General features: G+C 47.4%; 1 protein-coding gene across 2 annotated transcripts in view; it reads right to left on the bottom strand.

The window, feature by feature from the left end:
* Nucleotides 1–17948, bottom strand: part of TMEM163 (transmembrane protein 163) — a 237366-nt gene that overhangs the window by 36324 nt on the left and 183094 nt on the right. For both annotated transcript variants that reach the window (XM_059704621.1, XM_059704620.1), the window contains one exon: nt 8923–9019. In XM_059704621.1, coding sequence (XP_059560604.1) covers nt 8923–9019 — 97 coding nt within the window. The remainder of the gene's footprint in view (nt 1–8922; nt 9020–17948) is intronic.

The following is a 17948-nucleotide window of genomic DNA, read 5'->3' as shown; positions in this document are numbered from 1 at the left end:
TGGCTACAATACCTGAATGTATATGATAGGTGTTAACACCATACATATTCTAGATCTTAAAAACATGTTGTGCCCTATCCAATTTGGCTCAGTGGGTAGAGCGTTGACCTACAGACTGAAAGGTCCTGGGTTCGATTCTGGTCAGGGCATATGCCTGGACTGGAGGCTTGATCCTCAGTGGGGGGGGGGTATGCAGGAGGCAGCCCATCAATGATTCTCTCTCCTCAATGATGTTTCTATCTCTCTCTCTCCCTCTCCCTTCCTCTCTGAAATCAATAAAAACATTTTTAAAAAAACATGTTGAGTTAAAAAGTTGTGGTGTGATATGTACAATACCCATTCATGTAAGAACACACATCATTGTATTTTTTATGGATACAAATATGTCTCATACAAAAAGCAGGGGTGATGGTCAAGCTGCCTCACCTGGATATCACCTGCTCCCATGCATCACTAGCACTGCGCTCAGAACAGAACGCAAGGCTATGACTACGGGGAGTGGTCTGGGATGGGCCTCTCCCACAGCCTCTCTGCTAGCTTGATTCTCCCACAGGGATGTGAAAGTGTCCACAGCACAGACTGCTTAAGGTTCCTTGAAAAATAAGCTCCTCTTGGTTTTAGCCCCTTTCTATGTAGGATTCTGGCCGGCTGCCTGGTATAGCCAAGGGCCTCACGCATACATGAATTGATTCATTCAATATACATTTACCAACACACATGTATTAAGTTCCTACTACATGCCAGGTTCTATTTAGGGCTGGAAGGACAGTGAATCTTAGTCCTTAGAGAGTTTAGTCTATTCAGGGAGACAAGTAGGAAGAAAATGACACTGTATTGTGGTTAGAGCGCGGGGTGTCTCGGGAGCATGGAGGACGACGGGCACCTATATTGGGGCTGAGTGATGTCTGGGGAACTCCAGATGGAGTGGTGCGGGGTCAGGTAAAACAGGGCCGCAGCAGAACCCGAGGGCAGCACTAACTTTCCCCACGCTGCTCTCACCAGTCTGCGGGCGACGGGCAGCGTAGAAGACCACCGCCCGCACAGTGAGAGCTTCTACTCAGCGGCTCCTCTGACAGCTGCCTCTCATGCTCCCTCTCCTTGCAACAGCCACCCCCCACCCCCACCAAGCATGAAGAGGAAGGCCCAGGGTCCCTCCCAAAGGGCTGCCTTCACAGGTGCTGGCAGCCTGGTTTTCAGTTCTGCCTCTTCACTGAGTCCATGGGGCTGGGTGACCAGAGAGCCCACTGTACCAGGATTATGCAAGGACCAAGAATTCTTACCCAGTGCCCCAAAACTACTTCCCCAAAAGTTCCAAATTTCCCCTAACAATTCAGTAACACGTGTGGCTTTGTCACCAATACTCATATCCTGACTGTTCCATAGTGACAGCTCTGCTGCTGGGACGGCAGGCAGAGTGTAGGTGAGGCAGAGAGGAGCCGTCACTGGGGGAACAGAATCCCCGAGGCTTCCTGTGGGGCGGGACTGTGAGCACCATACACACAGGGGCGCCTTAGTCCAAGCCCGGGAAATAAAAGGCATTCAGTACCATTCCCTTCATTAGCTGAACAATGAACAGAAAAATATGGAAATGCTATGCAGACTGCATTGTCCATATTGCACTTAGGGAAGTGAATGAAAAAAGATTTACTTTAAATGTTCAACACCTTCCAAAGCTAGGACAGTGCTCTTAAAGCCTCAGAGAAAGAGAGATACCAAATTAGAAGTGCGGAATTCTCACATTCCAAATGGAAAGACAAGTGCCAAGAGATTAAATACATTTCCCAAGGTCAAGCACAAAAGCATCTGAATAGCAAAGTACACAATCTTGCCTTAGCAACACACATCTTTAATAAACACCAGTGTCCTTAAATACACAGATGCCCCTCAATTAGACTGGGGGATGAAGAGGAGTGGGCACCTTTCTTTCTCTCCCTCCTTCCCTCCCTCCCTCTCTTCCTTTCTCTTCTCCGTTTTTGTGGCCATAACCCAGCAGCCTCCTAAGGCGGGTTTTCATAGTATTTGTCATGTAGGAGTCTTCAAGGCCACTGGGAAAATGGATGGGGAGGTGAGTGGGGGGGTCACTCCCATTCAGTAGTTGGAAAATCCTAGACTTGAAGTTTATTCAGAATCTTCTGTTAGACTGAGTCTCGGCCATATTTCCTCAATCAGGAAACTGAGCATGTTGTATTAGCTTTTCTTGAAAGCTGACTTTCAGGACTCATACTCTGTGGTACTCCAGGAGGCAATCCACAGGAGAGAAGAGCCCTGTCAAAACACCTGGCTCTGTTCATGTATGTGTGTGTGTGTGTGTGTGTGTGTCTATGTATATGTGTGTGCTTGGGTCTCTGTATGTCTGTGTGTGTCTGTATATGTTTCTGTGTGTATGCCTGAGTGTGTGTCTATACATGTGTGTCTATATGTGTCTACATGCGTGTTGGTGTGTATCTATGTATGCGTGTCTGTCTCTGTGTGTCTATATGTGTTTGTGTGTGTATGTCTGTGTGTATCTGTCTGTGTGCCTCTGTGTGTCTTTGTATATGTGTGTATGTCTGTGTGTCTGTTTCTGGGGGAAATTGTTCCATTTCTTTATCTGAGGATTTCTTTCCTCTGTGAAATGGCAGCGAGTCGAACACCCTATATGCTTCAGGAAAACTGTGGTCTAACAAGACAAGCTGAACTACCTTCTTGAGGTGGAAACACACACAGGGGCCTGAGAGACTGAAGACCACAGCATGGAGGATGGCACACAGACACGTCGCCTTCTGAGGAGAGTTCAAGGCTAACACAGCGAGGAGAAGAGAACCAGCCAGCATTTCCTAGGTAACACCTGAACTGGCAAGCAAACCCACTGTATGCCAGAGACGGAACGGACCGGCAACCACGCATTCAGGTTTAGAACCATGAACCCTCTGGGAGCCTGAGCCACGGCGAGTGTACCCTGTGAGTGCTCCTGGCAATGCCTGAGGCCAGCACACTCCAGCACAGCGCCCCTCACTGGGACCTGCGGCCACAGCTGCCATGCTTAGCCTGCTGCTTACCCTTCCCTCTCATCACACGCCTTGTCTTCATATGGCCACCTATTTATGGTGCAACTTTTAGCGGTGCTGTCAACATCCCAGGTACCAGATGTATGGGTTACAGTCAGGAACACAAGGCCTCGCTTCACAGCAACTTGAAATATTTATTTTACACAATCTGAGCAGGATTCCTCTTGGCCTAGCAACGTGAGGTCATTAGGGGCCAAGCTCAGCCTCTGGATGTACTTGAACTGCATATATTGAAAATGTACAGGTTGATCAATGTTGACATGGTTTTATGTCCAAGAAACCATCACCAAAAGCAAGAGAATATTTCCATCACCCCCTAAAGTTTCCTTGTGGCTGTTTAATAAGCACTCCCCCCCACACACCCCATCATCCTCAGGCAACCACCACCTGCCTTCTGTTACTATAGATTAGTTTGTAGCTGAAATGTTATATAAGTGAAATGCTATGTACATGTTCCTTTTTGCCTTGCTCCTGGTGCCTGCCTTTATTATTTTGAGGTTATTCCATGTTGTTGTACGGGTTAACGCTGAGTAGTATTCCATTATGTGGATATACCATAATTTGTGTATCCATCACTTGCTGATATACATTGGGGTTTTCAGTTTTTTGACATTAAAAAGAAAAATGCAATAACCATTTGTGGAAGAGTCTGTGCAGACATATATTTTAGTTTCTCTTGGGTAAACCCCTGAGGGTGGAATGGCTAGATCATCTGATAAGTGGATGTTTAATTTTTTAATGAACCTCTGAACTCTTCTCCAATGTGGATGAACCATCTCACTCTCACCATCAGTACATGAGGGCTGCCGATGCTCCACACATTTGCTTTTCTTAATTCGGGAACTGCAGTGGGTAGGTAGTGGTAGCTTATAGTTGTTTTAATTTGTAATGCCCAGATGATGAATGTTGAGCATTTTCTCGGGTGCTTACTGGCCATTCATTTATCTCTTGTCTTGTGAACTGTCTGTACTAATCTTTTGCCAATCTTCTTATTAGGTTGTTTGTCTTCTTATTAAGCTGTTCTTCTACACTGTGGATACAAGTCCTTTGTCTGCTCCATGGGTGTTGTCTATGCTGTCCTTTCATTTTCCTAATGGCGTATGGGAAGAACAAAGCTTTTTCGTTTTGATGAAGTTCAATTCTTGATGTTTTGATCTTATGCTTCGTACATTTGGTACTGGATTCAACAAACCTTTGCTTAACCCAAGGTTACAAAGACTTTCTCCTTTCTTTTCTTTTAGAAATTTTAGAGTTTCAGGTTTTCCATTGAGCTTTATGGCCCATTTTGAGTTAATTCGGATATAAGGGTGGATGTCAACCTTGTCCATATGGTTATCCAGGTCCGGCTGCTTTGGCACCATTCCTTGTAGAGATTTCACTCTCCTCCACTAAACTGCCCTGGCACCTTAGTTGAAAACCGGTTGGCCAGATATGTACAGACCTATTTCTGGGCTCTCTCTGCCTTGAACGCTCTCAGCCAATAATAATCAACTTCCCTCAGTGCTCAGCTCTCTTCTGCTTGGAAGCCGGTAGGTCCTTGTCTCAAAGATGAATAAAGAGGTCAGTCTTGCTTAAGTACTAGGATTATTCTGTTTGCAGTAACAAGGGCGGAACACCACTGACAGTCTGACCGGGTTTCCACCTTTCATTGCACGGTGCTGGGAGAGGCTGGCTGGGGGGATGAGGAGGACCTTGACTGTGTGTGATTGTTTTGTGTGTGTGTGTGTGTGTGTGTGTGTGTGTGTGTGTGTGTGTTTAAAGTACTTGTCAACGCAGGTCCCAAATTAAACTTAGAGTTATGCTTGAGAGCGTGTCATACTGGAAGACGAATCTCTCTGTTGCTGATGGCGCATCCAGGATTTAGAGGTTATTGCTCAAGGAGGAGCTTACAGCATTACCGACTGACTCTGAGCTGAGTACAGTGTCACTGAGGTCATTTCCTGGACTGCTCAGTCCAGTCTAAGCTTCTAAAACTAAAAGCACCAAAAGGTCCACCAACTTCTCTAGTCCAGTAATATCAGCCAACACTTACCCAGTAGTTATGTGCTAATAAGCACGTTACTTACATCTTCTTATTTTGTTTGCTTAACAGCCCTACAAAAAAAGGTGCTGTTATTTCCATTTTACAGACAAAGAAAGCGAGGCAGAAAAAGGTGGAGCCACCTGCCCAGGTTTCTCCAGTTAGGAAGTCACAGAGTTGAGATGTGTCCCTGACTTTAGCTCCGTGACCTCACCCCACAGGTGCAACGCTCCAGGTACTGAGGGAACCTCAGAATCGCACCCGCGTGGACCAGGCACTTGCCCCGGAGACCTGGGCTGACATGCTGTGAAACTGCTCGCCCGGCCCCAGAACTGCTTTCCTGCCCACCCACCATTCCCCGCATTTCCTTCTGTTCAATACCTCCTACCTCAAAAGGGGCCCAATCTGAAATGACCTCAGGCCATAAATGGGAGTAATTCTGATCAGAAATTTAGAAATACAAAAAATCAGAATGTTTAGGGCAGCAGCCACTAGAGTTAGCACTGTCATCTTAGGACAATTATTTTATTATATTTTTAATATATTTTTATTGATTTCAGAGAGGAAGGGAGAGGGAGAGGGAAATAGAAACATCAATGATGAGAGAGAATCATTGTTCAGCTGCCTCCTGCACACCCCACTCTGGGGATTGAGCCCGCAACCCGGGCATGTGCCCTGACTGGGAATCGAACCATGCATGACCACCTGGTTCAGAGGTCGACACTCAACCACTGGGCCACACTGGCCCAGCAAATGCCTGGACTGTGGGCTCAATCCCCAGTAGAGGGCGTGCAGGAGGCAGCTGATCAACATTTCTCTCTTATCAATGTTTCTAAGTCTCTCTCCTTTTCCCTTCCTCTTGCTCTAAAATCAATAAAAATATAGTATTTTTTTTTTAAAGAAAAGAAAGCAAGTTGCCAGGGGAACAGGCCTAAGGTAGGAAAAATGCTGCTTCTGGCAAACCCACAGTAACAACCTGACAGAAATGACATGTAAAGAAAGCAATTCTGTAGGGAAGGGAAGGGAAGGGAAGGGAAGGGAAGGGAAGGGAAGGGAAGGGAAGGGAAGGGAAGGGAAGGGAAGGGAAGGGAAGGGAAGGGAAAGGAAGGACGAAGGGCAAAGCTGTAACTCTGACCTAAAGTCATAATATGTAGGCGCTAACCACCAGTCTCCCTGGTTTCAACCACCACACCATGAGCAGCCAAAAGCCATGCGTTATTGGGCCCATGTGAAATTGTCCACCCACTCCCAGCCAGAACTTCAAGTTTTTAAATCAGTTGCCAATTTATTTCACATTAAACACAAGGTTTCCACTTTCTCTTAAAAACTCGGAAGATTTGACCACCCCAGGTCCACAACCTCACAGGGCACCTCCACCGGAGGGCAGATCCTTAATCCAGGGGCACGCTCTCTAGGTGCCATGGACCTAGGCAATTCTCCAGTTTTTGAGACTGGCTCTGGGGGGCATCTGAGTTTGTGACTCCTCATTTAGGATGAGGCACTGTGTAAAAACACTCATTTTGAATGTCGGCAGGGATTGGGGGTTGGGGGTCTGGCTATAGCCTGCTAGCTTCCACAAAATTTCTAGAGCAGACACAGGGAACCCAAAGACCAATACTGAACGATCATCAGCTATAGCCCTGCAGCATTTACCTGGCCTCACGGGCCACTCAGCTGATTAGAAGGCCTCCCCTCTGGAGAAGGGAGCTCACACAGCTTGAAGGCGCCTTTGATACCTTTCTATAACTCCAATGGCTTTTAAAAAACAACACAACAGCCCTAGCTGGTTTTGCTCAGTGGCTAGAGCGTTGGCCTGTGGGCTGAAGGGTCCTGGGTTCGATTCCAGTCAAAGGCACATGCCCGGATTGCGGGCTTGATTCCCAGTAGCCGGCATGCAGGAGGCAACTGCTCAATGATTCTCATCATTGATGTTTCTATCTCTCTTTCTCTCTCCCTTCCTCTCTGAAATCAATAAAAATATATACTAAAAAAAAAAAAAAAAAACACCAACTATTAAACAAACCCCTCACTTCAGAGTTGTTAAGGGGCAACAATGAAAGGGTGTAATTTTTAAGTCCCATGCTAAGACTGATAACGATGCAGTGGGCTGAGTTCCCCAAGGACAGGTCCAGGCTTGGGCAAAATTGTGGAGTTATTCACCCTCTCTGACCGCCGCCTGGGAATTTAGACCTCAATGTGGAATTCAAGTTGGAGTATTTGCACCATAAGGTATGAGACTGTTCCCAGTTAAAAATGGTTCATCTATCAAGAGGAAAAGCAAGCAGGGCCCTGCAAGGGTTGGTCTGCGAGCACAGCTCTCCATTCCATACCAAGCTGTCCTGCTGGAAACACATGTTTACACCTAAAGAAGTGTGTCAACTAGCCGGGGGCTGGAGCTCCCCACCAATAAGCATTACTGAGAGTGGAGTCAGATTTCTAGACCCTGTAAAATGCAAATATTTTACAGGGTCTAGAACGTCTTAATTAATCACACTAATACTTTCACGTCTACACTTCACATAAGCTTCTGATTCTGACAGAACAGAACACAGGATCACAAGTCTATTGGAGGGAAAGGATGAAAAAGTCCAGGATCCTAGGCCACCAGGAAGATCAGGGCAAGACAACAATAGTGAGATGAAGAGCACAGACGATTAGAAACAGTAATACTTGCTGAGCTAGCTCTGCTAAAAAACACTAAACACATTCCTACCCCGGTACCCATCTTTCCTTCCTGTCACTGAGAAATCAGAGAACAAGTGTTTCCATCTGTGATGATAAATAAGGGTAAGATCCTGATGAGTTTCTAAAGGCATGGCTCTGCCTCAGCGTGGGGGCGGGGCAACCTCACGCAGTTGCTTTAATAGCTCCGTGAAATGCAGTACAATGTTCTGCTTCGCTTTCACCTTCCACATAAACACATGCGCACACACGCACATGATACATTGCCTCAGAAGGGATTAACATATATTTTTCTAAAAGTAAACTTAAAGGGCTAATAATTTAGGCCTTATATTAGCCGGGTGCATTTAGCTGAGCGCAAATCAAATCACCTGAGAGACCTTTCTTTTGCATTTAAATCACTATGTACCTTGTCCAGGGTGAGGCAAAAGTAAGTTTACAGTTGTCAGGACATGAAACACAGAGTGTATTCTTGTGTTATTATTATTTATTAATTATTGGATTATTGTCCATACCAACAAGTGTAAACCTGCTCTTGCCCTACCCTGAATAGGGAACCATGGCAATGGCAGTATCTCCATTTCCTGGCTCATAAATCAGCTGCCTTATATAAATACTGTAAAAGTATTTCTTTTCTTTTGTAAAAATATTTCTTTTCTCAGCATTTATAAGTAGAGGGGGGAAAAAGAATCAGAGTGCACCCCGAGAACAAAGCAGTCAGACACACTTCAGTATGAAATTGTGTCTCCAATTTCTGCATTCCGATGCCAGTTGTGCCAGAAAACCTAAACAGGCTCATGCATCAAGTTGCAAAGGAAAAGATAATTCTTATTACAACAGTCGTTAAATGGACGGAGAATAATAGATATCAACAACACAGACTGGCTCACTCTGCTACTAAAGTCAGCCCATTTCTCTTTACATAAAAGACATCTCATTTTAAAAATAGTCAAAAATCTAAGGCGAGGGACACAGAACCCAGTACAGGCTCAACTATTTTAAGTCTTTTCATCTTGCCCAGTGCTTCTCTGCCCCAAGTAATTCACATTCTGCAAAGAGCTCTTCAGGACTCCCAACATGTGGTGCGTACTCTCTCCACCTGCCCAACTTTCCCAGTAAACCTGTGAAGAGGGGGACACAGGAGGGAGTGTGAAGAAAGAAGAAGGACCTTACCACTTCTGGGAGCAGCTTAATGGAGAGGTCATGGATGGCTTTGATCACTATACATAAGGATGACAGAAGGAATATCACCCCCAGGATGACACAGGCTCTGCAAAGAAACAAAACATTGAGACACGTAACTGGGAGGACTCCACCTGCCGATTTACACAATGACAGGGACAATGACACAACCCAAGGCACTGGGACCAGCTGTTATTTGCCACATTCCCACCATAACCACCCACCGTCTCAGAATTGATAGTGAATCATTTCTAAGAAAATGATTCAGAATTTTATCACCAAAATCAACCCCATGGGGAAGAGACTCCAACATCCTACATCATCTCACAGCTTCCCATGAATGCTGGCATGGAAGAATCTCCAAGGCCATGAGATCCAAACCACCCACCCCCCACACCCTCTTGGCAACCCAGTTCATGCCTCCTCGAGCCAGAGGGTGCAGAGTTCATTAGCAAAGAGTGGAGGCCCTAGCATGAGATATCCCAAGCTCTACCATTTAACATTTGCTTGATCTTGATCAAGCTACTTAACTTCTTTAAACCTCTATTTTCTCACCTGCCAAATGGGAATATTTTCTACCTGAAGACGAAATCAGATAACGCACAGAACATAAAAAAGTAAACCACGAATACTGGATTAAACATAGGAAAACAAAAGCCCACCCTAGACGTCTCTCTCTGGTGATAAGACACCTTTGAATTACAGAGTATGGTGAGATGGAGCAATTCTTGGGGAAGAAATGAGGGGAAATAAGTTAGGATGAGGTCCGCTAAGACACCCAGCACAGGTGAGGAAGTTAGGGATGAGGCCAAGGGTGGGGTATGGGAGCAGCAGGGAAGTCTATGGGGTTCGGGACCGAGGAGCTGTCTCTGGCTCCCAGACACAACAACTCACAGGAGAAAGAAAGATAGAATATGGAAGTAAGTATGAGGAAATGATAGTAACAAGGGCCAAAATGCCAAGTGAAAATGAAGAGACAGAGGAGAGATAAAAAATGCGAGAATGACCAAGGTTAACTCCAGATCATTCCTGTCCCACCCTGCTGCCTCCCATCTGGCAGCCTCCTCAGCCTTCTTCCTTCGCCAGTAAATAAAACCACCTCTCGTTATCCATCTTGGCTTTCCTTCTCTGGACTGAGAAATGGCCCCAAGTTTCCCGCATAACATTGAAGTGGCACCTATTTAGAATTCTAACAAATAGAGTTCTAATAAATATGTCCCCTAAGCCTAGACATCAGAAACAAGCAGGTCAGCATGCTGCTCGGAGTCTACTTGGCAGGCTTCTCATCCACACGCCAGCTGTAGGTTTTATTCTTCCAACAACACAGATAGAAAGAAGGCATCATTGCTGGCTGGGCCGAACCACAAAAGAGCACCGAGATGTAGAAAAGGTAATGAATGGGCTGAGTGGGGGTCGTGGACAGACTGGCCCTATAAACCAAATGGAGATCCGCCATGGGTGCCATATATCCCCAGAATGAGCGGCGAAGGAGGCCGGCGCAGCTGAGAGGGGAGCAGTACAGGGATGGGGTGTGCCTGCCGGAGACCCTTTAGTGATGAGATAATGGGGCAAGACCAGGGATCCCCAGGGGTTGGTGGACCACTGCCCTCCAGGCACTGGCCCCTGAGTCCCAGCTGTGCCCCTGGGGAAGACGGCTATGGGCCAGCTGTACCCAACACTCAAGGTGACCATTTCTACCTGTAAACAAATGGGACCCTGAGAGGTCCCATTACAGGAAAGGCGCCTATAGTTAGCATAAGCTTCCAAGATAAAGTTTGTGATGTGGGATTTTTCACTCCATTCAAAAAACTCCCGAGTGACTAGCAGAGACTTTGAGCCACCCTTTCCGATAATTCCAACCACCAACTCAGTGCTTCTCAACCCCGAGGGCACCCTGCACTCACCAAGGGCTTTTCCTGACAGTTACCCAGAGACCACACCCACGCCCGCCCCCCCTTCCCCGCCCCCCTCCCCATTCAATTTTATCAGAATCTCGGGGAGGGAGGGGGTGAGATTCATTTAAAAGCTCCCCAGGTAAGTCCCCTCTGCATCAGAGCCAAGGGTCTCTTCTGGGAGCCAGGTGAGGCCCTGTCCTTAGGGGGCTTCCATGCGGGTGAAAAAGCCACAACTCTCTGGGCAGAAGGCAGGGAGGGAGCGGCCATGCCTGCTGGTGAGGAAGGACGGGCCCTAATGGCCCCTGGAGACCTGCAGTGTCTCTGTGTGCAGAGCAGCTTTCTCCCCAGGACGGGGGAGGGCAGCCACCACTGGGGTGCTAGACCTTCTACAGTCTGTCACAACACCCCTAAGAAGCGTCCATCGCACACCCCTGGGGTGGGGAAGTGGGGGGAGAGGAACGAAGGTCTGAGCTTCCTGCCGACAGGGCCCAGGGATGCCACAGGAATCTGTCCCTCCGGGTCACTCAGGCAGCTCCATAACATGCAAAGCGGCTTGGGATTTTGTTTACATGACTGAAGGAGACAAGTATTAAGAGTACAATGGTCTCCTTATGTAATATCTTGCTTATATGTTTTTAATCAAAACTACGTTACAAATCCCTTAAGGGCGAGAACCCTGTTTTTAGATCGGTGTCTACAGCAGCACGTAGCAGTGCCATGTGCATCCATAGAGCTGAGGGAACCGTTCACTGATGAAGTCATCACTAGTGGTTTGTACAGCTCCCCCCACTTACGGCTTACCAACGCTGACGGGGGTGGGAGGGACACTCCTAAGTCAGCGGATATGCCTCTGGAACAGCCCACATTGTCAAACAACTCTGAAGTACAATGAATATCAAAAGAAAATGATGATTTGGTTTATTAACGTTGAATTACACAAAACTGCTATTATATTTTCCTCATGAATATACCCATGAATATGCCAAGAAATGTTTTTAAAACCTATTTTCATCTTCTTTTAAATGTGGTGCAAATTCAAAACCCACAGCCACCCTCCCTCCCCACGGCTGGAAGCCGGAGTGCGGGCAGCTCCGCAGCCTGAAGCAGCTATTATTAGCAGAGGGCGTGATGCTATTTTTTGACGTTTTATTAATAATATATTGTGTTTACACAGCAGCTTTCTCCCCAGGCACCCAAGTTCCGCATGCCACTCGTTAATGCTCCAGAGGCCCCTCCCCAGGTGGGGTTTTTGTTTTTCTGCTGTTTCATAGGCTGGGAGGGGGAGGTATGTTTCCACACAAGTAGTCAAGTGGGGGAGTCAAGAACTAGCAAGCTATCCAAGGTCACCCAAGGAGTATGACGTCCACAGATGGAGAAGCTGGGTCTCCTGACTCCCTCCTAATGGCCATGCCCAGTTAATCACCAGCCAACAGGAGGCTCTGGGCATGCACCTCACATCCTCACACCCCCAGCGACCTGGACTGCTCAGTCTCCAGGCTGCAGCAGAGACTTGGGTGAGGAGCAAACACTGCTGCTTCCTGGCTCAGGGGTTTGGGGGTTGGGGGAGCGACGAGGTGACACTCCATCAGCACACCTGGCCTTCACCTGGAGGAGCCTGTCAGCGGAATGAACCCTTCCTCCTTCTCCCTCCTGCCCAAACCCCAGCAGAGGAAAACTGAAGTCAGAACGAGGTAAATAAACTACTGTAATTCAACAGAATCTCCCAGTCAACCCAGACTGAAGCTGAATTTAAATTTCCACAGGACCAATGGCCGCCAAAGTGTAGGCCCCTGGTCAGCCGCATCAGCGTCACCTGGGAACTCATTAGAAGAGCAAATTCTGGAATCTATGCCAACCCCCCGAGTCAGAAACTCCAGCAGTGACCCAGTGACCCGTGTTTTACTGTGTTTTACTAAGCCCTTCAGGTGATCCTGATGGACACTCAAGTCTGAGTCTGTATAGTGTTGCCACTGACACATTTAGTGGCTGAACGACTGGTAAAGTCCACAGAAGTGGTTAAAGCCATTGGCACCTCTGCAAAGACTGAATTGCTAATAATGTGCAGCATTACAAACCTCCGGATAACCCTGCAAGTAAGCATTAATTTTTGCCTCTGAAATTATAAGGGAAAAATCTACTGACAGATATTCTCTCCAAAATGATGTAGGGTTGAAAGTTTGGGTTTAAAGGCCTGTGGTTCACATCAGTAAAGCCTGACTTATTTCCCAAAGAGAAGCTGCTTCTAATCATCCCCTAAATCACACAAGATCTAAAACACAGTAGCCTGGCAATTAACCAATATATTCTACAGCCTAAAGTGTAAATGTTTTATTTATTGTCTTTCACCCGTCTTCAAAGCACTTGTAACCCAGACACTGTCAAGTGTAACATAACGAAAAATAAAAGCCAAATGGTGAGTATACACAGATGCACAATTTCTAATGCTGTTTTATCCCAGTTAGGTCTTGCTTCACTCCATGTACTCTGCCATCCTATCTAATAATAGACAAACATGGTAATTGACCATACCTTCACTATGCCTCCCATTGGCTAATCAGCGCAATATGCAAATTAACCACCAACAAAGATGGCGGCTAATTTGCATACTGCAGGCAGGGTGGAATAGCGCCATCCCGCCTGCCTTGCCGCCATCCGGGCCTGCTATCGGCAACCCAGGGCGGCGGGCATCCCGTGTGCAACCCAACCCGGGGTGGCAGGGCGGGGCAGCAGCGATCGGCTGGCCCGTCAGGGCGTCCCGTGTGCGACCCAACCAGGGGTAGCCGGGCGGGGCAGCGAAGGCTTGAAGGTGGCTCCGGCCGGAGCAAAGGCCTGGGTCCCGGGTGCCGGAGGAAAACCAGTGCCGGCAGCCAGGGGAAGGGAAAGCCTATTGGACGAATCTTTTCGTGCAACAGGCCTCTAGTCCTATATAATAATCCTATATAATAAAAGGCTAATATGCAAATCAACCAAACTGAGGAACAACCAGTTGCTATGACATGCACTGACCACCAGGGGGCAGATGCTCAATGCAGGAGCTGCCCCCTGGTGGTCAGTGCGCTCCCATAGGGGGAGCACTGCTCAACCAGAAGCTGGGCTCACAGCTGGTGAGCACAGCTGCGGTGGCGGGAACCCCTCCCACCTCCACTGCAGCGCTAAGGACCCCTCGGGGGATGTACAACTGTGGGCTTTGGGGAGCAGGCCTAAGCCGGCAGTTGGACATCCCCCAAGGGGTCCTGGACTATGAGAGGGCACAGGCCGGGCTAAGGGACCACCCCACCCCCCAGTGCATAAATGTCATGCACCAGGCCTCTTGTTTTAAATAAAGCAACAAACACAATTGGTCTGGATGTGGAGTAAAGGGAAGGAGAAAGTGAGCAAAGAATGCTTATGAGCCATTTCTCTTTCTCTACAATGGCCATGCCAAAAAGTTCCCCATCTTTTTCAAGGCTCTCGGCCTTCCTCACTCCATTGCTATCAACATACACCTCCTCTCCTATTGCAGGAATTCCCTCCCCTCATCTTTCCATCCTTATTCATCTTACCTCCTCTCTTGACTTTCCTAGGCTCTAGGCCCCATCTCCCCTCTCCACCCATGTTCCCATCAATACCCTCTATCTCCAACCCCATCCACCTGCTGCACTATGAACAGGCTGTAATGAGAGAGGGTGGCTTGGACCAGGGATGGTCATTCAGGCCAAAGCTCTCTGGGCCACACACTCTCCATGGGGAGATTGTCCATCTCCTCAACATGTAACCTCTAAAATCCTCTCCTTACTCAACAAATGGCCCTTTGCTTATATCTGTAATGACACACAAAGTGACTAAACCCACCCAAGTGACATCTCATTTAGATAGGACTTTTTTCCTGCCTTCAACTTGAGGGACAAAAGTCAACATAGGGGATTTATTAAAGAATTCAATTCTGGAGCAGTACAGTCCCATAGAACTTCTGTGATGATGAAAGTGTTCTATTATACATTGGCCAATATGGTAGCTACTAGCAATGTATGGCTATTGAGCACTTCAAGCATGCCTAGTGCAACTGAAGAAATAAAATATTAATTGCTTGTAATTAATTAAAATTTAGTGACTATCATATCAGACAGTGCCACTTTAAAGGTTGGGCTGAAAGTAGACTTACCAAAGTGTGTGAGGAGGAAGGGAGGAGGGGAGAGAGGAAAAGAGAGGAGAGAAGAGAAGAGGGGAGGGAAGGGGAGGAAAGGGGAGGGGGTGGGGGAAGAGAAGGGGAGAGAAGCCCTGAAGCTACTCATCACAACCAGGTAAATTAATGTAAGCCAGCAGGGCTTGCTCTAGGAAACCTTGCAGAAGGCATCACGCCTTTGGTACCTTCCATCAATCAATGCATCCTATCCCTCCCTCCAGTTAACCTCCAACTCCCTAGGTTTACATGCAAGTCTCACTCTTGTTCTCATCTCATGCCAATCAATCCCAGCCACAGCTACTGCTCCACTAGGGTAACTATTTTAGAAAGGGATTTGAACTTCAGTCATTGATATTGCCAAGCCCCGAGACCAAAGCAAACAAAATCTACTCCCAGTCTCCCAGAGCACAAGTGTAGGGTGGGAAACCTGAAACTCATTACAGGACAGTCCTTACTTATCAATGTGAAATCAATGAACAGGAACAAAATGAAGAAAGGGATCAGGGTGATGAAGACCCACCTAGGACAGGTTGGAAGAAAAAGGGCTCTGCAGTGTGATGCTGAAGCAGGGTCTGGAAGAATGGACAGGAATCATCAGGCAGAGACGCTAGAAGGCTGTGAAGGGCACCCAGGCCAAGGAAACGTGTGTAAAGACACAGCACTGTGGGGCTCGCGTCAGTGGAGGTGCTGTTCGTGGAGTATTTGGTGTGTGAAGTGACCAGCAATGCAAGGGCCTCACAGAAGTCCCCTCAAGATGGTGGGTGCGACACCCATAATAGGCACAATGGATCTTAGATGGAACATGGACCAGCGTGTCGTACTTAATAGTGATGTATTTTAACGTACATTAGAAAAAATCACCCCATGCCTACAAGGTTTCACAGTGTCGTTTCTGGGATGTAGAAAGATGGCAGGAGACAAACACACAGGGACTCCCAATCTCAAGTGTCCCAAACCCTACCCACTTCCAGGACACTCAGCAAGGGTAATGCATGCTGAGACTCACACCCTGAGCTCTACTGTCAGTCAAAAAATACCACTGCCACCTTTCGTGTGGTGGTGCAGGGACTCAGCAGTGAACCGGAAATGGAGCAGCTGCCTGTTCCGTGGAGCTCACAGGAGATACGGACAGCAAGCATGTGAACAAATAATCCCATATGCACAGAAACATAAAGCAGAATAAAGGAGGAGAATAACGAGAGTGTAATTTTATGTACAGTAATCATACTGCTAATGTGGGGACATTTGTCCAAAGACCTAAGCGATGGGAGGGTGGGCTGAGCACTACCTGGAGAACAGCACGTGACAAAGGAACAGGATGTCAAGGCTGCCTCGCAGTAGGGAACCCCACATAGTCAGTGATCAGGGATGTGGCCAGTGTGGCTGGCACACAGTGGCCATGCAGGGCCTTAAGGTCACACTACATACTTGAGCTTTCATTCTGAACAGGATGGGAAACCAATGAAGGACTGAGCAGAGAAATGACAGGATCACTCTGGCTGTTCTGGCAATGGTCCCAGAAAGAAAGGACGCTAGCGTAGGGCAGAAGTGTGGGGGGCAGGGGAGGGGACAGTGGGATGCTTTCTCCATTCCTGTAAGATCCCAGGCAGGTTTGCTTTCACTTACTACTTTCAACCTAGTGAAGTAAGAAGTGGACTAGTGGGTCTTACAAAGATTTTAGAAAGAGTTTCAGGGTAAACATCTGTTTCTCAGGAGAATAAGAACACTCAGAAATCTTAATTTTAGAAAACTGGTTATTTAAAGTATTTTCAATGCCAGGTCCATTATCTGTGCATCAGTTTTGATTTTTTCTTAAATATCTACTGGATGTATAACTGCTTGTCTATGTGTAGAATATATTCAGGCAGGTACCCCAAAAGGGTGATATCAGCCTCTACAGAAGACACTTGGGGAACAGAGACTCACTTTTCCCTCCGTGCTTTGTTATGCTTTTTGTATTTTTAAAAACAATGTGCATGTACTACCTGTTAAAGAAACACTACATCAATGTGGACATTGAGGGAGATTTACTGAGGGCCTACCAGATACCAATAAATCTGCTATGTCATAGATGTCTGCTAGATAGGAGTTGTTGAGAACGTGGTTAGAGACAGTTTAGCTTCAGAGAGAAGTTCAAATGGGGACATACATTGGGAGTCACTGGCACACAGAGTGTACTTAAAGCCTTGGCAGTGGACAAGGTCATTGTAAGAAATCACAAGTGCCTTTGTAAGGCTGGAGTAAAGGTTCTAGGAAGCTGTGGAGAAAGGTGGGCAAGGGCCAACCCTGAAGCGCCCCATGTGCTAAGCTGTAAAACTTTCTTAGGAGAACCATGCAGAGCCCCTGACAGCGTTGACAATGGTGCAGTAAGATGACTAGATTTGTATTTCAACAGCTGACTCGGGCAATATCTGTCATGACCATCTGGGCCTGACCTGCAACCACTCCCCTTTTCATTGGTAACTAGAGGCCTGATGCACAAAAGTCGTGCAAGGGTAGGCCTTCCTTCCCCTGGCTGCCAGCACTGGCTTCCCTCTGGCACCCGGGACCTGGGCTTTCCGGGCTTCCCTCGCAGCCCCGGCTTCGTCCGGAAGGTCATCGGAAGGACAGCTGGTCTAATTAGCATATTACGTTATTATTATAAATGAGCCTCGATTCACCTTTCAGGCCTCACTCTCCTCAAAGAGAGGAAAGGCAGTCACTGCACCCTGCCCTGAAACAAGGCACCAACCCACACTTGGGCTGATAGGATATTCTTCCCTGGGACTTTGAATCCAAGATGAGTGATAACAAGGACTGAACCCAGAGAGATGACTCATCCCACAGCAGGGACAGCTGGCAGGCCAAGCTCACTGGGACCGGGGCAGAGTGGTTGGCCAATGTCCCTTGGGGTAGCTGAGCTTCCTCCATGGCTGGCTGGCTTCCCCCAGAGCAAGCTTTCCAGGACAGGGTCAAGCTTC

The sequence above is a fragment of the Myotis daubentonii genome, chromosome 7 (genome assembly GCF_963259705.1).
Source record: "Myotis daubentonii chromosome 7, mMyoDau2.1, whole genome shotgun sequence".
NCBI lineage: Eukaryota > Metazoa > Chordata > Mammalia > Chiroptera > Vespertilionidae > Myotis > Myotis daubentonii.
Note: the sequence above shows the minus strand (reverse complement) of the source record. Positions and strands in the feature narration are given on the sequence as shown.